Source organism: Haliaeetus leucocephalus, unplaced genomic scaffold (genome assembly GCF_000737465.1).
Source record: "Haliaeetus leucocephalus isolate CR32 unplaced genomic scaffold, Haliaeetus_leucocephalus-4.0 Scaffold184, whole genome shotgun sequence".
In the NCBI taxonomy this organism is placed as follows: domain Eukaryota; kingdom Metazoa; phylum Chordata; class Aves; order Accipitriformes; family Accipitridae; genus Haliaeetus; species Haliaeetus leucocephalus.
Genome location: NW_010972620.1, coordinates 11098440 through 11116446, shown reverse-complemented (window position 1 = coordinate 11116446; position 18007 = coordinate 11098440). Strand labels below are relative to the sequence as shown.

The 18007-nt window shown below is 65.0% G+C and overlaps 3 protein-coding genes across 3 annotated transcripts in view; 2 read left to right on the top strand and 1 right to left on the bottom strand.

Moving 5' to 3' along the window:
- The first annotated feature begins 202 nt into the window (after positions 1-202).
- On the top strand, positions 203-12760 carry CRTAC1 (cartilage acidic protein 1). Its single transcript, XM_010565011.1, has 15 exons — positions 203-247; positions 4251-4447; positions 5757-5953; positions 6898-7028; positions 7669-7825; positions 8423-8557; positions 8859-9004; positions 9196-9332; positions 10005-10087; positions 10589-10689; positions 10774-10942; positions 11415-11560; positions 11695-11737; positions 12232-12375; positions 12648-12760. The coding sequence occupies exons 1-15, from the start codon at positions 203-205 to the stop codon at positions 12758-12760; spliced, it is 1944 nt and encodes a 647-aa protein (XP_010563313.1).
- A 3149-nt stretch (positions 12761-15909) lies between these two features.
- The window catches only part of GOLGA7B (golgin A7 family, member B), a 6604-nt gene continuing 4506 nt past the window's right edge, over positions 15910-18007 (bottom strand). Inside the window, exons 2-5 of the mRNA XM_010565010.1 lie at positions 16931-17056; positions 16385-16537; positions 16136-16237; positions 15910-16014 (exon numbers count right to left, since the gene is read on the bottom strand). Of these exons, the coding sequence (XP_010563312.1) occupies positions 15910-16014; positions 16136-16237; positions 16385-16537; positions 16931-17056 (486 nt within the window). The remainder of the gene's footprint in view (positions 16015-16135; positions 16238-16384; positions 16538-16930; positions 17057-18007) is intronic.
- The window catches only part of SFRP5 (secreted frizzled-related protein 5), an 11210-nt gene continuing 9151 nt past the window's right edge, over positions 15949-18007 (top strand). Inside the window, exon 1 of the mRNA XM_010564874.1 lies at positions 15949-15970. The gene's annotated coding sequence lies outside the window, so the exon portion shown is untranslated. The remainder of the gene's footprint in view (positions 15971-18007) is intronic.

The window sequence follows — 18007 nt, the reverse complement described above, 5'->3', positions numbered from 1 at the left end:
CGCTGGGGGCAGTAAATCAGCGCGGCGCAGCCCCACCTCCGCGCTCCCCATTGGCAGCGGCGCCCCTCACCCCGCTCATTGGCGCTGCCGCCGCCGCCCGGCCCTACATAAGGCGCCGCTCGGCCGGGCCGGCCCCGTCGGAAGCCGGGGAGCGCCGGAGCTGGAGCCGGGTGGTGCGGCGCAGCGAGGAGAGCGCTGCGGGATGCGCTCCCGCCGCCGCGGGGGCGCCGGGCACCCGCCTTGGCCCGTGAGTTGGGGGGGGGGGGGGGGGGGGGGTGTCTCGGTGGCGGTTCCCGGGGACTCCCGGCGCGGGGGGGAGGAGGAGGAGGAGGAGGTGGCTTTCAACTCCGGCACGGTCACCGGCCCGGAGAGAAGTTGGTGGCGGGTGGAGCGGGACGGTGGGCACGCAGCCTGGCACCGCAGCGTGGAGGGGATGCGGGCTGGGCAGGGTGGGAGGAAGGGGGATGAAGGAGGGGATGGGGACGGGGATGGGAGGATGCTGGGCTGGGGTGGGATCGGGCTCAGGAGGATGGAGCGGTGATGGGGGTGCGGGCTGGGACTGGGGGAGCACTGGCAGGGGTGTCAGGATGGTGAGAAGCGAGGGACGGCTCCTCTTTCTAGGGGCACTTGTGCTTGGTCGCAGCTGAGCCCGTGGAGGGGCTGGGAGCTGTGCAGAGAGGGGTCCAGCAGCCCATCTGCCTGCATGGGAAAGGGCTGGCTGTGTGCTGGTGGGTCTGAGCCCCCCAAGGACCTGGTGTCCCTTTGGGCTGAGCTCGGAGGCTAAGGTGACTGCTCATCTCCACACTGCATTAGCTGCTGCTGGCTGAGCCCCAGCGTGCTGGGTCCAGCACTGAGGAGTCCTGCATGGGAGGGGACAGGGACAGGCCAGCTGGCAGCTGGGGGCTTTGGGCCTGTCAGAAGCATCTGTGATGGGATGTGTGCACAGGCCAGGGTCTGTGAGAGAGGTGTGGGAGGGAGCAGTGCTGAGCCCACGGCAGCAGCGAGCAGCCGGGGCAGCGGGACTGGGGCTCATGGGCTTTGGCCGGAGCAGAGGCACTGCAGGGGCTGGGCTGGTTGGGCCAGAGGTGCTGTGGAGGGGACACTGCTGGCATCCTTGGGCAGCTCAGCTCCTGTGGAAGAGGGGCTGCTGGGTCTGCGGGATGTCTCCTGCCTGTCCTCTGCCCTGGCGGGTACAGCTGTGGCAGCCTGGGAATGGCAGGAATGGGAATATGGTGTTACTGGGGCACATGCATCATGTTATCATGGGGTGCTGTGATGTCACCTTGTTGTCACTGCTCTGGGGTGCCTTTGGGGTGTGATGGGGCCCCTGCTGCACAACGTCATAGCGGTGCTGGAGGTGGCTGCGGCCCGGGATGGGATGTTGCTGCAGTATTGGAGCATGACATCACGGGGGTGCATGATATGGTGGGCAGCAATGTCATGGTGGCATGCAGGACGGGATGGCTGCACAGAGAGCCAGCTCCCACCCACCCCATGATGTGGGCTGAGGGCTGGAGATGTGCATGTGGGTATGTGAGGAGCCCTGGGGACAGCATCTCCCCACCTGTGGTGAGGAGTCTGGGGCACAACCCCCCGCCTGCCCCATGGCTCCCTTCCCAGTCCTATCCCACTGTCCCCGCAGAGCATTGCCAGCCACAGTCACGCGTGGGGACAGACGAGCCCTACATGCTGCATCCCTGCCATGGAGCCAGTACCCTGTCCCTGCACTGCCTGGCTGCACCCTGTGTGGGTGCTCATGGCACTCCCTGCCTTGCTCCCATCCTCCTGCTGCCTCTACCCCTGCCTGGCAGCTTGGCTTTGTGTCACTAGGGTTAGCCATGCTGAGCAGGCACCATGGGATGACCGCAGCTCCTGGGGTGACCTTGCCACCACATGCCACAACACAAGCCGGGATGTGGCTCTGCTGGGACAAGACAGGCTGAGCTCTGCCCTGGGTACAGGCAGGACCCCATAGCCTCAAACCTCAGGTGGAGCTTCATGCCTGGGCCTTGGTGCTACCAGTAGCACACTGGGAAACCATGAGGCCTTTCCCATCTGCCATGAAGGGCCTGAGCCTCCTCCCTCCCCCTTCCCAAATGGCCTGGCTCTGGGCCGTGCATCCCTTCCCCATGGCACCAAGCACCCGATCTGCTGGGAAAAGCCTTTTGTCTCCAATCAGGAGCATTGTTTCCTCCTGGATAGGCTCCATCCAGCCTGGAGGGATTTCTGCTGCAGCTGGTTGGGGCAGGGGAGTACCTGGGGAATGGGCCAAGCTGTGGGGAGCTGGAGGGGAGGCAGAGCAGGGAGAGCCCTGCCGGTGGCCTGGAGACAGCCACCCATCACCCAGCTGTGGCTGGGGGTGAGGGGGCACCGCTCTGCATCAGCACTGTGCCCGTATGTCCACATGTGGATGGCTCTCCCCCATGCTTACTTCAGTGAGCACAGCGTGGGGCTTTGGCAAAGGCTCCCCCTCCCTCACTGCCTGGCACGGCAGAGTGACACCCAGGGACTGTCCCATCCCTGCGCAACCCAATGAAACCCCATTCCCATCACATGTGCCTTGTATGGGGCACCTGCATCAGGGAAAGACCCAGGCTCCTGCCCCTGGAGAGCCACTCCAGACAGGACGGCAGGCTGATGGACACAGTGCTCCAAATCTGGCTGGGTGGTGGAGACCATGGTGCCAGAGGGGGGCTGGCTGCACAGGGGTCTGTGGGAGGATGTGGGTCAGGCCAGGGAGGGAAAGGGAGCTGCACAGAGTAGAGCTGGGTACACACACACACATCCACCCTTGCAGCTGGGCCTGGGGAACAGATGGGATTGGAGGGGGAAGGGAAGCAGGACCAGTGCAGTGGGATGCAGGGCTCTGGGTGTGCTGGGTGGTGGGGCTCAAGGCTTCCTTCCTGTGTGGCTGGAGGACAGCCCCTTCCCACCCAGCCAGGTGGGCATGGAAGCTATTTGGTTGTGGCAGGGGAATCCTGGCCCCCCAAAGACCCTTGGGACAATTCCCATTCCCAGGGTAGGTGGCAGCAGCCTGTTCCCTGCAGCCCAGTGGGTCTGCCAGGATCTAAGCCTCCAGCATCTTCCCCTCTCCAAGCCAGGCACGTGTGGCACCATGCAGCTGCCACAGCTTCCTTTGCTCGCTGGCATGGGGACCAGCTGGCAGCGGGGCCATTCACCTTTGTCCCCCTGCCAGTGCTTGGGGGTAGCCCTGCCCAGGAGGATGGCACAGTCACATGGAGCAGTGTCCCCCACCTTGGTGGCCAGGTATCCCAGCCATCCCTCTAGTCTGCGAAAGCAGGACAGGCTGTTTTTGCTCCCAGCTGGGGTGCTGGCACATGGGTTCATGCCCACAGCCCAGGGATGCACAGATTGCTGCTGGGCTCTTCCCCTCTGGAGGGGATTGCCTGACCTGGTGTGAGGGCTGGCCATCCTGAGTGCCACCTTGCTCATCACCTGTGCTACAGCCAGGTCAGAGCCAGCTCCAAAATCTCTGCAACCTTGCCAGCAGTGCTGGCAGACACTGTCGTCCGCAGTCCAGGTTAATTGAGCCTCTCCTCCCAGTGTCCCATTCCTCCCAGCATCTCCTTCCTGCGGTTGCATCCCTGTGCAGAAACCTTCCCTGGCCAGCCTGGGAGGAGCTCGCCCTGCAGAGACCCTGGGAGGAACAGTGCCAGCAGGGTGGGGAAACTGAGGCACACAGGAGTCACCTGGCAGAGTATCCCCATGTTCTCTCTGTGGCCTTCCCAAGCTCTGGAAGACCAGCTGGACGGGGGAAAAGCTCCTCAGCCTGCCTGCCAACTGCCTGCTTCCTCTGGCCCTGCCAAGGGAGCAGCGATTGGCATCGTGACTTGCCAGGATCTTGGGTGCCAGCAGCCCCTGGGGGCAGGGAGAGCTGGGGCTGAGCCCAGCTTTGTCAGCAGCCCACAGCCCTCCTGCTGCCTCCCCAGTCCCTCCCATGGGATGGGCTCCCAAGGTCCCACTCCTGCTCAGTCCCACCTCTCAGCTCACTGGAGCACGGTCTTGTCCCAAGGAAGCCCTGAGGGTGAGCTGCACCTGGGAGGGTCCGTGCATGGGGATGCCAGAGCTGTGGCAATCCCCAAGGATCAGGGGGCTGGTGGGGTGGCACAGGCTGGGGTGGGTGACAAGGAGTGGAAAGAGAGTGTCTCCTGTGCAAGGGTGGTGGGGATGCTCGAGCACCGTGGAGCAGGGTCTCCTCCTGGAGCTGATGGGCTGCAGGTCTCTCCCAGGTGCCCAGGATGCTGGCACTGTGCCTGCTGTCCCTGGCCTGGCTCAGCGAGGGCTCCCAGCGCAGCGAGCCCATGTTCACAGCCGTCACCCACCGCCTCCTCCCACCTGACTACGACAGCAACCCCACGCAGCTCAACTATGGTGTGGCCGTCACTGACCTGGATGCCGATGGTGACTTTGAGATCGTGGTGGCGGGGTGAGTGGTGCACCCAGTGCCTCAGTGACAGCGGGAACTGGTGGCCCTGCAGGGCCAGAAGCTCCTTGCTCCTTCGTGGGCATGTGGCTGGCTGGGGGGTTGTGCACAAGGGTGGTGGGATGGGGGTCTGCATGCACCCACTTGTATGTGTATGTGTGTGCACCCACATAGGGTGCTGATGCCAGCTGGGCGCCTGCGTGGGACCACGTGGGTGCCCCCATCCAGGCCCTGGGGCCAGGTCCCCCCTCTACAGGGCAGTGGCAGCTGCCCAGCGGCTGGGGTCCACCCTGCAGTGCAGAGCCAGCGTGTCCCCAAGCCGTCTCAGCTCCGCTGACAGGACTCAGCGCTCTCCGGAGATTCGGTTAATTGGCTGGAGGTTTTTTATAGCCCTTTATTGGAATGATGGCTTGGAAGGGCTGGCAGGAGGCAGGGAGCTGTGCGCTGCACTGCTAGTGCCTGAGTGGGGCTGGACATGGAGCAGCTGCTGCCAGCAGGTCTGGCCCTGGCCGGGGACAGCAGGGGCCATGACATGGGCTCTGTGTGTGTGTGCTGGCATGGCTGTGAGCTGCTGGTGCAGCATGTCTGTGCACACACCACCATGTTCACCCCTGAGGGAGCCTTGCACACACAGGTGCTCACTTGGAGGGGACCCCTCACCCCCAAAAGAGCCCGTCTGAGGTGGCTGCAGGAGCCAGGGCACTGCGGTGGTAGGCAGAGTCCAGCCCTGCCACGGTTCTGAGCATCACCCTGGGGCAACAAACTACGGGCAGCACTGGGGACCCGCTGAGTGGTCCAGGACACTGCTTCCATCTGGGCTGAGCCAAGCAGCCAGCCGTGGTTTTGTAAGCGGCCGTGGTGCCCGTTGTATAACTTGTTTACTGGTGCCCCGGGCAGGAGCGGGCGGGGAGGCTGTGGGGCGCAGCATGCTGAGAGGATTTGCCTTGCGTGCCCGTTTCCCTGCCCTGGGAAAGGGCTGCAAGCAGGGACCTGCGCCCCATCCTGCCTGCTGGCCACCCAGCCCCTGCCTTGGCATTGCCCTGGGGTACCCAGGCCAGGTAGACATGGGGTGCCTGACATGTGCTGGAACAGGTCCAGGCTGAGCCCTCCTCATCGGCAGTCAGGAGCCGGCCCTACATTTGGGTGCTGAGGACAGCCCGGGGTCCTTGGCCTCCGTGGACCATGCAGGTCTCTGCTGTGCCCATCATGGGGAAAACCTGGTGTCACACCCGCTGTCCCCCCAGGGATGGGCTGGGGCCTTTCATCCTGTCCCCAGGCCTCGGGGAGCCATCACCCCTGCTCGCACCCACAGGTACAACGGCCCCAACCTGGTACTCAAGTATGATAAGGCACGGGGACGGCTGGTGAACGTGGCGGAGGATGAGCGGGACTCCCCATACTATGCGCTGCGGGACCGGCAGGGCAACGCCATCGGCGTGACAGCTTGTGACATTGATGGGGATGGCCGTGAGGAGATCTACTTCCTCAACACCAACAACGCCTTCTCTGGTGAGCCCCACTGGCGGCTGTGCCCCAAGCCCCGGGCAGGGGGGGAGCTCCCAGCACGGCCGCCCGTGACCTTTGGTGCGTGAGGGATGTGTGCGGGCTGGAGTTAATTTCTCAGTTGAATGGCTCCATTGATTGATGGCAGCACGGGCGGGATGCTGAGTCCAGCCATCCGCCGATTCAGCACTTCCAGCTGCCCACCGCCCTTCCAGCAGCACCCTGAGTGGGACGGCAGATTTCCCCACCACCCCTGGGGCTGCCCTGCCACAGGGACCCTGTGCTGCAGATCCCAGCTGTGCTCTGCAGCAGCTGTGCCCCTCCGTGCCGTGGCTCCCCTGTGCCCACTGGACCAAGCCAGGTCTAATCCTGCCCTGCTGGTGCTGTCCCAGCTCCTGGGACATCTGTCATGGGGAGGACAGCTGCATGCCCCAACATGGCACCGGGCATCCCCAGAGCTCCCTGGGTTGGTGCTCCAGCCCAGCTCTGCCCCATGTCCCTGTCCCATAGCCCTGACCTCCAGGCAGTGGATCCGTCTTCCTGACGCTCCTAATTACTTGGGCTGGCGGTGCCTGCTGGCACACCTGTCCCTAAATCAGGCGCTGCCATCGGTGCTGTCACGGGCCGTGCAGCTCACTGCCTGTGCCTGGCATGGAATCAATTTTTTTTTTTACCTTCCTGGGGATGATCTACAGGGCTGCGCCCCATTGGGACACATTTTACTTTAATGAGTTGATTCTTCTGTGTGTCTCCTGGCGGCCCTTAAGGGTCATGGGGGCTCTTGCAGCAGCAGCCTGGCCCCATGGCACTGCTGGGGGCTGTGGGGGACAGAGCAGAGGTTTGGGATGCTCTGGGAAAAGGGTACCTCTTCCACAGCCTCCCCTTGCCACAGGGCACCCTCCTCGGGAGGAGGCGGGATGCTGCAGCTCCCTGACCCGTGCCCCCCCCAGGCATGGCCACCTACACGGACAAGCTCTTCAAGCTCCGCAACGGGCGCTGGGAGGACCTCCTGAGCGACGAGGTGAACCGGGACGTAGCCAGCCGCTTCGCCGGGCGCTCTGTCGCCTGCGTGGACCGGACGGTGAGCAGGCAGGGCAGGGGGCAGCTCCACTCCCTTCCCACCCCCTGTGCCCCTCCAGCCCTCCCCTGCAGGGCGCCGGGGGACCTCTCCCCTTGCATGGGCACCAGTCCCATCCCACCCCCCGCTGGGGCCGGGGGTGTCCCCAAGCAGCCTGGGACTGTCAGGGCTGGCAGCCCCCCCAGCCGTGGGGACTGCAGGCGCCTGTCCACACGGTTGCCGCCAGCTGATAAACGTGCCTGTCGAGGTGATTTATGTTCCTGTCACCTGCTCTTTCTTCTTCCTCCTCCTCCAGCGGTTTGTTTCCAAATGATTATCACTAAATCAGGGTCCAGCTGCTGCACGGGACAAGGGGAGTGGTGGGGATGGGGGGGACCTGGCACACTGGGGATGCTGTGGGGGCAGGGTGCCCCATGCCGGCAGCATGAGCCTGGGGACCACAGAGCTCCTGAGACAATGGGCCATGTCCCCGCTCCCGGGGTGCTTTTCACCATGGGCTTTGCAGAGCTCTTGCTCAGCATGTGGTAGCGGTGCCTGGTCCCATGGAGCCATGAGAGCATCCAGCCCCACGGCAGGGGTCCTGAGGTCCCCGTGGAGATGGGTTTTGGGCGGGTGGGTGCTGAGGAGGTGCTGCCGGCCACAGGGCTCCGGCAGGTACTCCATCTACATCGCCAACTACGCCAGCGGCAACGTGGGCCCCCACGCCCTCATCGAGATGGATGTGGCTGCCAGTGACCCTGCCCGCGGCATCGTGGTGCTGGTGGACGTGGCTGCCCAGGCTGGTGTCAGCAAGTATACAGGTACTCAGCTGCTGTGGCCCCGTGGAAGGGACGGGGCACCGCTGGGCACGGCGAACATGGGACCCCGTCGCAGGCAGGGCAGTGCAGTTGGTGGCCTGTGCCATGCGTTAGGCTGCCTGACTGCCCCATCTAGTGGCAGTCCCACGGCCCGTGGAAGGGACCAGGACCACGGGATGCCCACCTGGCAGGACCCCCGTGCCCACCATCACCTGGGCTGATCCCTCCACAGCATCTGCAGGGCGGGCAGTGTGGCATGGGGATGTGGGTACACAAACAGGGCAGTGGGGAGTGTGCCAGCCTGCGTCCCATCCTGCCCCACCACCATGGGTACTGCTGTTGTGCCCTGTCTCCCCAGCAGTAAATTGTCACTAATTAGGAATGTTGTCACCATGGCGATGGCAGTGATTAGGGTTGGGAGTGACACAAGCGGCTGCCAGGCCCAATTAGCTCCTGATGAGAAGGATTGAAGGCAGGAGGTGGATGAGGAGGTTGTCCTGGGAGCACTGGGTGGGCAGTACCGAGGGGGCATGGGGGGGGCAAGAACTCCACTAGGGCAGGGTGCCAGCTGTCCCCTCACCCCAGGGCTGCTGTCCCCAGGGGGTCGTGGGGTGGCCGTGGGCCCCATCCTGAGCGACAGCGCCTCCGACATATTCTGCGGTAACGAGAACAGCCCCAATTTCCTCTTCCACAACTGGGGGGACGGGACGTACCGGGACGTGGCGGCTGCTGTGGGTGAGTAGGGGGAGCCAGGGGGAGCACCCAGGCGTCGGGGACCTCAGGGCAGGGCTGGCTCTGCCTGCCCCCACCTGCATGGGCTGGTTGTGTGCAGGGTAGAGAGACAGCCCCGGGGACCCAGAGCCCCTCTGACCACCGGGGGTGGCCGAGGTGCACCAGGGCATCCATCGGTGCAGGGATGCAGCCCTGTATGGGGACGACCTGTCTGGGGACCACGAGGCGCATCCTGGGAGGCATCCCGGGGAGACAGAGGCAGGGAGGGGGTCCCGTCTCCCCCCATCCCCTTGTGGCTCCCCAGGACTGGATGACCCCTACCAGCATGGACGTGGCGTGGCGCTGGCTGACTTCAACCGCGATGGCCGGGTGGACATTGTCTACGGCAACTGGAATGGGCCGCACCGCCTCTACCTGCAAAGCGGGGCCCCTGGGCGTGTCCGATTCCGGGTGAGGGCTGGGACCCCCCCCCACTGCTGGCTTTGCTACTGAGCCTCTTTGGCTGGGGGGGGGGGGGCGGCTTTCCTCTGATTTGGCTTTGAGCCCCAGTTCCCAGAGAGGAGAGGACCCAAAGCACCAAAGTAGGACCTGGTGTCCCGCTCACCATGCCCATTGTCACCCCGTACCCATCCCCCCCACAGGACATTGCCACCCCCAAGTTCTCCATGCCGTCCCCCGTCCGCACTGTCATCGCAGCCGACTTCGACAATGACCAGGAGCTGGAGGTTTTCTTCAACAACATCGCCTACCGCGGCTCCTCTGCCAACCGCCTCTTCCGGTAGGAGCCCGGGGGGGCCGGGGCAGCCTTCACCCGGCTCTGGGGGGGTCAAGCAGCCCACACGGCACAGGTAGGCTCAAGGGGCTCCTCTCCAGCAATGCCACTGCTTGGGCTCAGCTAATAAAAGGCGGCGTGACTGAGCCCTTCCCGGTGTCATTACCAGCCACTGCAATCATGCCTGCAACAGCCCCAGGGGTCCCTGGCACTGCTAATTAGCAGCTGCATTCAAGCTTGTTCGTGGCTCCTGTTAATTGTGGGGGTCAATTCCTCATTAGTGCTATGTGGTGCCTCCTCACCTGGTGTGTGGGGCGGTGGGAGCTGGTTGTCCACCTGGTGTTGGTACCCATGGGTGGATGGAGCGCAGCAGCATAGCAGGGAGTCCCTGGGGGTGGTCTCTGGTCCCAGAGGGATGCAGCAGTGTTTGGGGATGGCATTTCTGCTCCACGGTTCAGACCCACAAGAGCCAGGCTCTCATGACATCCCTGTCAACCCTGCATGGAGGGGGGACGTGAGGCCCTAACAGGCAGGGGCCAGTCCTGTGCCCCATTCACCCTGCATAGCCATCAGGGCTGCCACCTCTCTACCATGCTGCTGCGGGAGAGGACAGGCACTTCCCAGGAAGGTGCTGGGGACTGCAGAGGCTGGTACTAACACCTTGTCTGTGCTCCACAGGCTCATTCGCAGGGAGCACTCTGACCCCATCGTGGAAGAGCTGAATCCGGGGGATGCACTGGAGCCCGAGGGACGGGGCACGGGTGGGTCCCCCTGGCCCTGGCAGTGGGGGCCCATGCAGGGGGTGTGCCACAGAACTGCCTGGCACCCTCTATGCCTGGGGATGCTGCATGCCTGGCTGAGTCACCTGCCTGCTCCCCACCAGCATCCTGAAGCCCCTCATCACCCAGGAGTGGCCCCAAGCTTTCTCCCTCCACCCGTGCCCAGCTAATGGTGCCATCTCCAGTTGTTCTGCAGGGCTTCACTCCTGGGGGGCTCCTTCCTGGGTGCCCACTGTTCAAAGCCAACCTCTGCATTTGGGAAGGGGCCAGGCAGCCTCCTGTGTCTCACAGCCCCCAGAGAGCTGACCCACCTGATTGCAGGGTGCCACCCATACAGGGACCCTTATTCCTGCATTGGGGTTACCCCATCTTCCCTATTGCCCGGGTACTGCCAAGAGTGCTGCTGCTGCCCGTGGGAGCCCACACTGGCAGCAGGGTGTAGTGCTGGGAGATGTAGAGCATGACATGATCCTGTCCTTGCAGGGGGTGCAGTGACAGATTTTGATGGTGATGGGATGCTGGACCTCATCCTGTCCCATGGCGAGTCCATGGCACAGCCGATCTCCATCTTCAAGGGCACCCAGGTGAGTCAAGCAGGGGGTCCTCGTGTTGTCCCCATCCCTTCCACCTCTCCTTGCTGAGTCTCCCTGCTCCCTCCTCCCTTGCAGGGCACCACCAACAACTGGCTGCGCGTCATCCCCCGCACCCGCTTCGGGGCCTTTGCGCGGGGGGCCAAAGTGGTGCTGTTCACACGGCGCAGCGGGGCCCACCTGCGCATCATCGACGGCGGATCAGGATACCTCTGTGAGATGGAGCCTGTGGCGCATTTTGGACTGGGTGAGCTGGAGGGACAAGGGGCACACCCCTGGGCAGGAGCCACCTCTGCTGTCCCGGTGCCCTGCAGCATGGTAGTTACCCATACCCGTTACCCTGGGCATGGTGAGCTCCAGGGGAGGCTGCAGGCAGGGTGCCCAGCCACTGCAGCCCTGCTGCAAGGGGCAGCTGCCCCCTTCCCAACCCCCTGCCTGCTGCTTTGCCCAGGCACCAGGGCTTTCTCTGCCCATTAACCCTCCCCTGGCTCAGCAGAGCTGGCAGCCAAGCCTGCAGGGATGTTCCCTGCCCCATCCCATCATCCCCACGTGCACCCCTCAGGCTACATCCCTGTGCACGGGCTGTCAACACGGGCACCTGGGGTGCAGCTCAGGGAGCAAGGGGAGGCTTTGCCCCTCCATCCCTACCACCCCCCTGGCCTCCTTTCAGCCCCTGCCCATCCCGGAGACCCCCCCTCTGACGGGCTGCCCGCCTGCAGGGCATGACGAAGCCAGCAGCCTGGAGGTTACCTGGCCGGATGGCCGCGTTGTGGCACGAGCTGTGGCCAGCAGTGAGACTAACTCTGTCCTGGAGGTCCCTTACCCCCTGGACCTGGAGGAGCCGCTCCTGCCTGCCCTGCTGGAGGTGAGGGCCAGGTGTGAGTGCAGGGCAGGAGCCTTTTGGGGGGCAGGAATGAGGGGCTGGGCTCTGCTGGCTCGGTGGCTGCCCAGGGCTGATTCCTCCCCATCCCAGCTGTCTCCGCTTCTCCCCAAATGCAGTGCGGGCAGGGATTCTCCCAGCATGAGAACGGACGCTGTGTAGGTGAGTGGCTGCTGGGGCAGAGGCACGCCTGCACCCGGGATGCTGCAGCATGGCCCCGCGGGGGGCACGATGGCAGCACCCTGCTACAGGGAGGTGGCCGCCAGGGAGGCAGCTGGGCATGCAGGCAGGGTGGCTGTATGGCTCAATAAGGGGTACAGCTGCCTGCCCGGCACATGGCCTGGGAATAGGAGCAGCAGCATGCTCTAGAAGGGGGGCTGTGGTGTCATGGGGAGGGAGGAGAGCGCTCTGCCGGGGCAGGAGGCATGGGTGGCATGTGGCGGGCATTGTGCTAGAGTCACAAGCAATGGAGGGGCAGCAGGGATGTGGCAGGGTGGCCGGGGCCATGCCATGAGCCTTCCGGGCAGAGGCATGGCTTGTGCGTGGCTAGCTCTGGGGGAGTCATCCAGCATGTGCAGGGGGAACCGGAGAGGCCATGGCCGGCTGCCCCAAGCTCCCAGCCCAGCCATCTCACACCAAGGCCCCTCTGCTTGCAGACACAGATGAGTGCATCGAGTTCCCCTTCATCTGCCCTCGGGACAAGCCCATCTGCATCAACACCTATGGCGGGTACCGCTGCCGCAGCAACAAGCGCTGCAGCCGGGGCTTTGAGCCCAATGAGGACGGCACGGCTTGCGTGGGTGAGTGATGGCTGGGATGCCCTGACCCCATGCCACCGCAGCCTGGCCAAGCCAGTGGGCAGCAGCCCCAAAGCACCGCCCTGGGATGCAGTTGCACCCTTGCCAAAGGCCTGGCCGCATCCTGCAACCTGCCAGGTGGCTGCCCAGCCACCTCCACCCTCTGGCTCTGTATCTGTTCTTCCTGCACCTTCCGCTGAGCTGCCACTGACCCCCCCCCCTTCTCTCTTTCTCTCTCTTTTTCTCTCTTGCTCCTTCTCTCCTTCTCTGTGCAGCTCAAGTGGCCTTTTTTGGGGGATACCCCTCCGCCGGGAGCTGGTCCGGGCCCCCCCACAGTGCCCTTCTCCCTCTAGTCCTCGGACTCTGCCTTTGCCTCTATGCACTTTAACCCCTGCCCGTAACACGCCAGAGCAGCCTTGGCGGAAGGACCGGCCGGCCTCTGCCTGTCTCTTTTTCTCTCTCTCTTTCTCTCCATGTCGAACCACCCTGGAAGCGCCGGCTGCGCCCTGCTGGGGTGGCCTGCGGTGGGATGGGCATGGAGCTGTGTCTGGGAAAGGAAGGCAGTCCCAGGGCAGCACCCCTTCACCGGCACCTCCTGCCCCAGTGCTGCTCCTGCCATGCTGGCGCTTCCTGGGCGGTCACTTGCTCCGTCGCCTTGATACCGTACCATGTGCCTGCTGGTTTGGCCTGCGACGTGTGTGCTTTGCCTGCCCCCTCCTCGGTAACGGGGACTCCCCTCCCCAGCCCTGGCAGAGGCGGGTCCCCCCGGCCCTGCGGGGGAAGGACCCTCCTGGTCTGTTTTTTAATGTATTGACCCCACTGTTTGGAGTCGGACCCTGCTCAGTCTTCCACCCCCTCTCCTGGAGAACCCCCCTAATAAACTATATCCTGTCTATTAGCCGGCCTGCTGAGCTGTGGGGGGCAGGGCTGTGCCCGTGCTTCTGCCTACCCTGCCCCGGGGCTGCACAGGGAGGGGGCTTGGGGGGGGCCCCCCCAGCATCCCCCAGCTCTCGCTGCCCGCGGGCCAGGAGCTAGCTGGAGGGCGCATGGTGGCCCTGGGCACCTCTGCCCCCGCCCAGCCCTGGGAGCACAGCCAGATGTGCAGCACTGGAGGGGCTGGGGTGCAGCAGGCAGCCCTGCCCACACCGCAGCAACAGGGCTGTGCTGCCTTCCCCCCGCCTGCTGTAACACCGTGCCGCTCTCTTCCCCACCACCAGACATCGACGAGTGTGCTCAGGGCCTGCACAACTGCAGCCAGCTCTGCACCAACACCCCCGGGGCACACGTCTGCCACTGCAGCCCGGGCTTCCGCCCCCTTGATCCCACTGCCAGCCAGTGCCTGGGTGAGTACCTGCAGGCAGCGGGGCCGGCAGCCCACGGTGCCCACCCACCTGCCGCGGTGCAGCCGTGCTGACCTGCGAGCAGGGATGCTGGTTCCTGGGGTGCCCCGTTATGCTCACAGCCCTGGTCCCGGCCAACCCAAAACACGGGGGACAGGTTGGACAGACTGTGGCTGTGCAGGAGTTGATGGAGTGAGGAGGCATCTGCCACCCAGCAGCCTTGGGGACAAGTGGTCGCAGGACCACAGCTGCGTGACTGCAAGCACTGGAGATGCCCTCGTGTCTCAGCTTCAGCCAGCCCCAGAGCTGGCCCCCCCCACTATGCCCCCTCCATCCCCTGCCCTGCCCATGCCAGATGAGCCCCATACCCTTGGCACAGCTCTGACCCTCTCCCCTTCTTTTCCAGACATAGATGAGTGCCAGGCACAGCCTGGCCCCTGCGACCATATCTGCCACAACAGCCATGGCTCCTTCCACTGCCACTGCCGCCATGGCTTCTCCCTGGGCATGGGTGGGCGCTGCCGGCGCAACTAGCCCACCCTGGCACAGCTGGGTGCCCCCAGACCCATGTCGGTTGCGCCCAGTGCCAACTGAATAAACCCTTTCCTGCACTGGTTTCCCCGTGGGTCCCTGTCACTGGGACCACATGACTGCTACATGGGTCTGTCACTGTCCCCCCACCAACTGGCCCATCCCTCCCCCTTATTTCCCCCATGCTCACCCTCCTTGTGGGGCTCTGCACACCCCGTTGTGCTGGGGGATGCCCAGTCTGGCTCTGTGCCCCCCCCAGCATCACCCATTTGACACAGGAGGACACAGGGCAGGCAACAGGGGATGAAGCGTGGGGTTTATTGAGGAAGGCCTCCATGCAGGGGGGGCCCCAGTGGGAACGGCAGGGCCAGGGCCACCCTGCACACATGCCATGACCAAGCCAAAGGGAGTCCCACGGGGCAGGGTTCTCCCTCCAGGACCCTGGGAGAGCAACGCCAGCTCGATTCAATCCTGCATCCAGGAAGGGACTCTTGTCCTTGAGGTGCTGGATATCACAGGGACCCTCCTATTCCCCCCCATCTGACCCTGGCCCATGAACCCCCACACCTTGCAGCCAGGCCCAGGTGCCTCTCAGGGTCCCCACCACAGGCCAGGCTGAGAATTGGGGTGCTCGTGGCAGACACATGCAGGATGCGTGGGCAGGGGAGGGCTCAGCAGCGGGAGAGGAAGGGTCCTGGTGGAGCTGCTCCACAGGGCACCCTCCCTGCATTGGGCAGGTCATGGGGCAAAGCAGGCAGGGGGCTGCCAGCAGCCAGGTGCGGGCAGGCTCTGCTGGGACCGGGCAGGGAGCCTGGCTCGCCCATGCCATGGCTTGCCCTCCACTATGCTGGGCCATGCATGAGCCCGGGGCACATGGCACAAGGGCAGGAGCCTGCCCAGCACTGTACCTCCCTGCCCTGGGCATGGCGCTTGGGGCTGGGGAGCCTTCTGGGTCCAGCTGGGGATGGCACTGGGTCAGGCAGGGAGCAGAAGCAAGTGCCCAGTGTCGTGGGCAGTGCTGAAGGATGCTGCTGGCGAGGATGCTGGGGAGCAGCAACGGACAGTGTGTGGGACAGGGCTGGGGTGAATGCATGGCACCATCATGCAGCTGAAGCGGCACAAGGGCGCTGCCAGGCACCCTGGGCAGCAGGCACGCAGCAGCTGAGCCCACCCTGCAGCACCAAGAGCAGGATACCCTAGGGAGGGGGTGCAGCAAGAGCTGGCAGTGCCCGTGGGCATGGGGATAAGTATGTGTCCCCCTTTAGCGCTGCCTGGGCCTTTGCTGGTCCTGCTGCTCCCCAATGCATGGCACAAAGGGCGCTGCCAGCTGGGGCTGCCCGTGGCAGGGCAATCTCCTTCGCTTGGGGCAGGGGCAGCAGCGCCGAGCACCCGGAGGGCTGCGGGAGCCCCTTGGCACCGATTTGGCTCAGTGGGAAGCACATGGGATGCCCCAGCACCAGCCCCTGCCCACAGTGGGTCTGAGCAGGGCCAGAGCCACTGCGGGGGGCACAGAGCAGGGGGGGGTGGCCAGCCTCACTGGGCAGCCCCTGGCCTCCCCCTCCCACCCACCCTGGGCTCAGAAGCGGGTGCTCTGGTAGTGCAGCCTGCGGAGCTCGGAGAGGCCACTGTCCCGGCAGTACGAGTCCCTGCAGGGACTCCCTGCCAGTCACCGGCCCCCTGCCCCACCGCCCCCACCACCGCTGCTGCTGCTGGAGCTGCCGCTGCTGGAGCTGCCACTGCTGCACCGGTCCTCGTAGATGGAGATCTCAATCTGGGCCCTGCTAAGGATCATCAGTGAGACGGGCTGGCCCAATTGCCCAGCACCCACTCCTGGTGTCCCCCCCACCCCTCGCTCTTGTCATCCCCCCAGCACCCTGCTGCCCAAAGGATACAACCCTCATGCCACGCTCCAGGGGGTCAGTGAGCAGCAGCCCCCGCGGCGCATAGATCTTCTCATTCTGCTCCTGGATGTACTTGGAGATCTTCTTCAGGACCTGCTGGCACGCAGAGGGATGGTCAGGGCCTGCCAGCACTGCTGCCTGCTCTGGCCTCCAGTCCCCCCTCCTCCCTGTGTCATCCCTGTGCCCACCGCCAGGCCTGCAGCCACGTCCATCCCTCAGCCCTCCCCTGGACCTCAGCACCTTCTCATAGTGTGTCTCCATGCAGAGGAAGATGAAATAGGCGGTGGCACAGGCCAGGCACCCCTCCAGGTATGAGCTGCCCCCAATCTTCTCCGCCTCAGCATAGAAGCCATTAAGGGTTTTCACGGTTTCCTCGAAGAGCTGCCGCTCGATCTAGAGCAGAAACCAGGGTGAAGAGGAGTCTGGCCAGAGGCTGACCCCCTGCACTGCCCTGTCCTCATTCCCAGTGGGACTTGGGGAGCACTTAACCCTCTCCTCCCTGCCCAGCTGATGCCTCAGCTCCCTGGCCACTGCCCACCTCCTGCCCATGCCAAGACCTGCTGAGCCTGCATCCCTTCACTAGAGCTTCCTGGTCCTCAGGAGCACCCAAGCCCTTGCAGACCAGGCAAGGCAGCTGTGACTGCGTGCATCCAGCAGCATCGGCTGGCCCAGGGCCATACAACACCTCATGGGGGCCCCATGCCTTCAGACCCCTCTTCCCCCTGACCCCCCATAGGGCACAAACACAGGGCACCCCCCACCCTGTCCACCTGCGAGGCTCCCTACCCGGCTCTCCAGCTCGGGGGGGAATTTTGTCTGGAACTGGCACGTGGTCCCGTCGCTGTAATCCCGCTGCACGAAGACCTTGGTGGCCAGGGATGCACTACGCCGCAGCTCCTGTAGGCTGTGCACCTGAGGGGCAGCGGGGTGAGCCGGGGGGCTGCAGCCGTGGGGGGCCGGGCATCCCTGCTGGGGGGCTGGGGGCCCGGGGAGCAGTGCCATTCCCCCAGTGTCAGGGGCTGCAGGCTCGCACACCTGGGGCAGGGAGCCCCCAGCATGGGCTGTGTCATGCCGTGAGCTGCGCTGGAGGTGCGAGGCCCGGGGCAAGGGGAGGATGGCGGCAAGGGGAGGATGCTGCGGCAGCCCCCCACTCAGAGCGTGGGTGAGTGCATGCGGGCCCTGCTCTGGGCTGGTGCCTGGCCTCACCTGCACCGGCTGCTGCACCTGTGGGTGTGTGTCCCCTCGTGGGCCACGGCCCAGGGAGGGAACGGTCCCCTGTCCCCGGCAGCACCCCAGCACACAGCCACCCCAGCAGCTCCCAGGTGGGAAGAGGGAAGGGAGCTGAGCAGGAGCAGGGGGCCGGGCAGCGGGTCTGCAGCAGCAGTGCAGCGGGCAGGCAGGCTGCAGCGGGGCAGCTGCACAAAAGGAATCGGCAGCCCCGGCAGCAGGCGCTCAGCCCAGCCCTGACACCCCACGGGGTATGCGGGCTCACGCCAGACCCCCAGGCTCTGGGCCACGGGGCAGCTTTGGGGAGCTGGAGTGGAGGATGGAGGGGCCGGGTTGTGCCAAGGGCAGGTGTCAGACCCCTCCCCGTGCTTCCCCTTGGGTAACATGGGGCCACCACCTGCTGTGTGCCCCACAGACCCTCTGCCCCTGTCCCGGATCCCACCCACGGCACCTGGGAGAGGGACCCCACAGCCTCCCCTCCTCCCGGGGCAGCCCACCCCAGACCCACGCCGCTCCCCCCAACAAGGGCCCCCCGCGCCCTCCGCGCCCCCCCCACCCTTCCAGGCACCCCATATACACGCCGGCCTTTCTGTGCACACACCAAGCATCCCTCCCAGCCCCACACTACCCCCCACC

What these genes read in the sequence shown, in the direction of transcription:
- CRTAC1 (XM_010565011.1), top strand. Translation starts at nt 203, where the DNA reads ATGCGCTCCCGCCGCCGCGGGGGCGCCGGGCACCCGCCTTGGCCC. An exon ending in TCGCCTGCGTGGACCGGACG is followed by an intron (nt 7,029 to 7,668) that starts GTGAGCAGGCAG and finishes TGCCGGCCACAG; the next exon opens with GGCTCCGGCAGGTACTCCAT. An exon ending in CTGGGCGTGTCCGATTCCGG is followed by an intron (nt 9,005 to 9,195) that starts GTGAGGGCTGGG and finishes TCCCCCCCACAG; the next exon opens with GACATTGCCACCCCCAAGTT.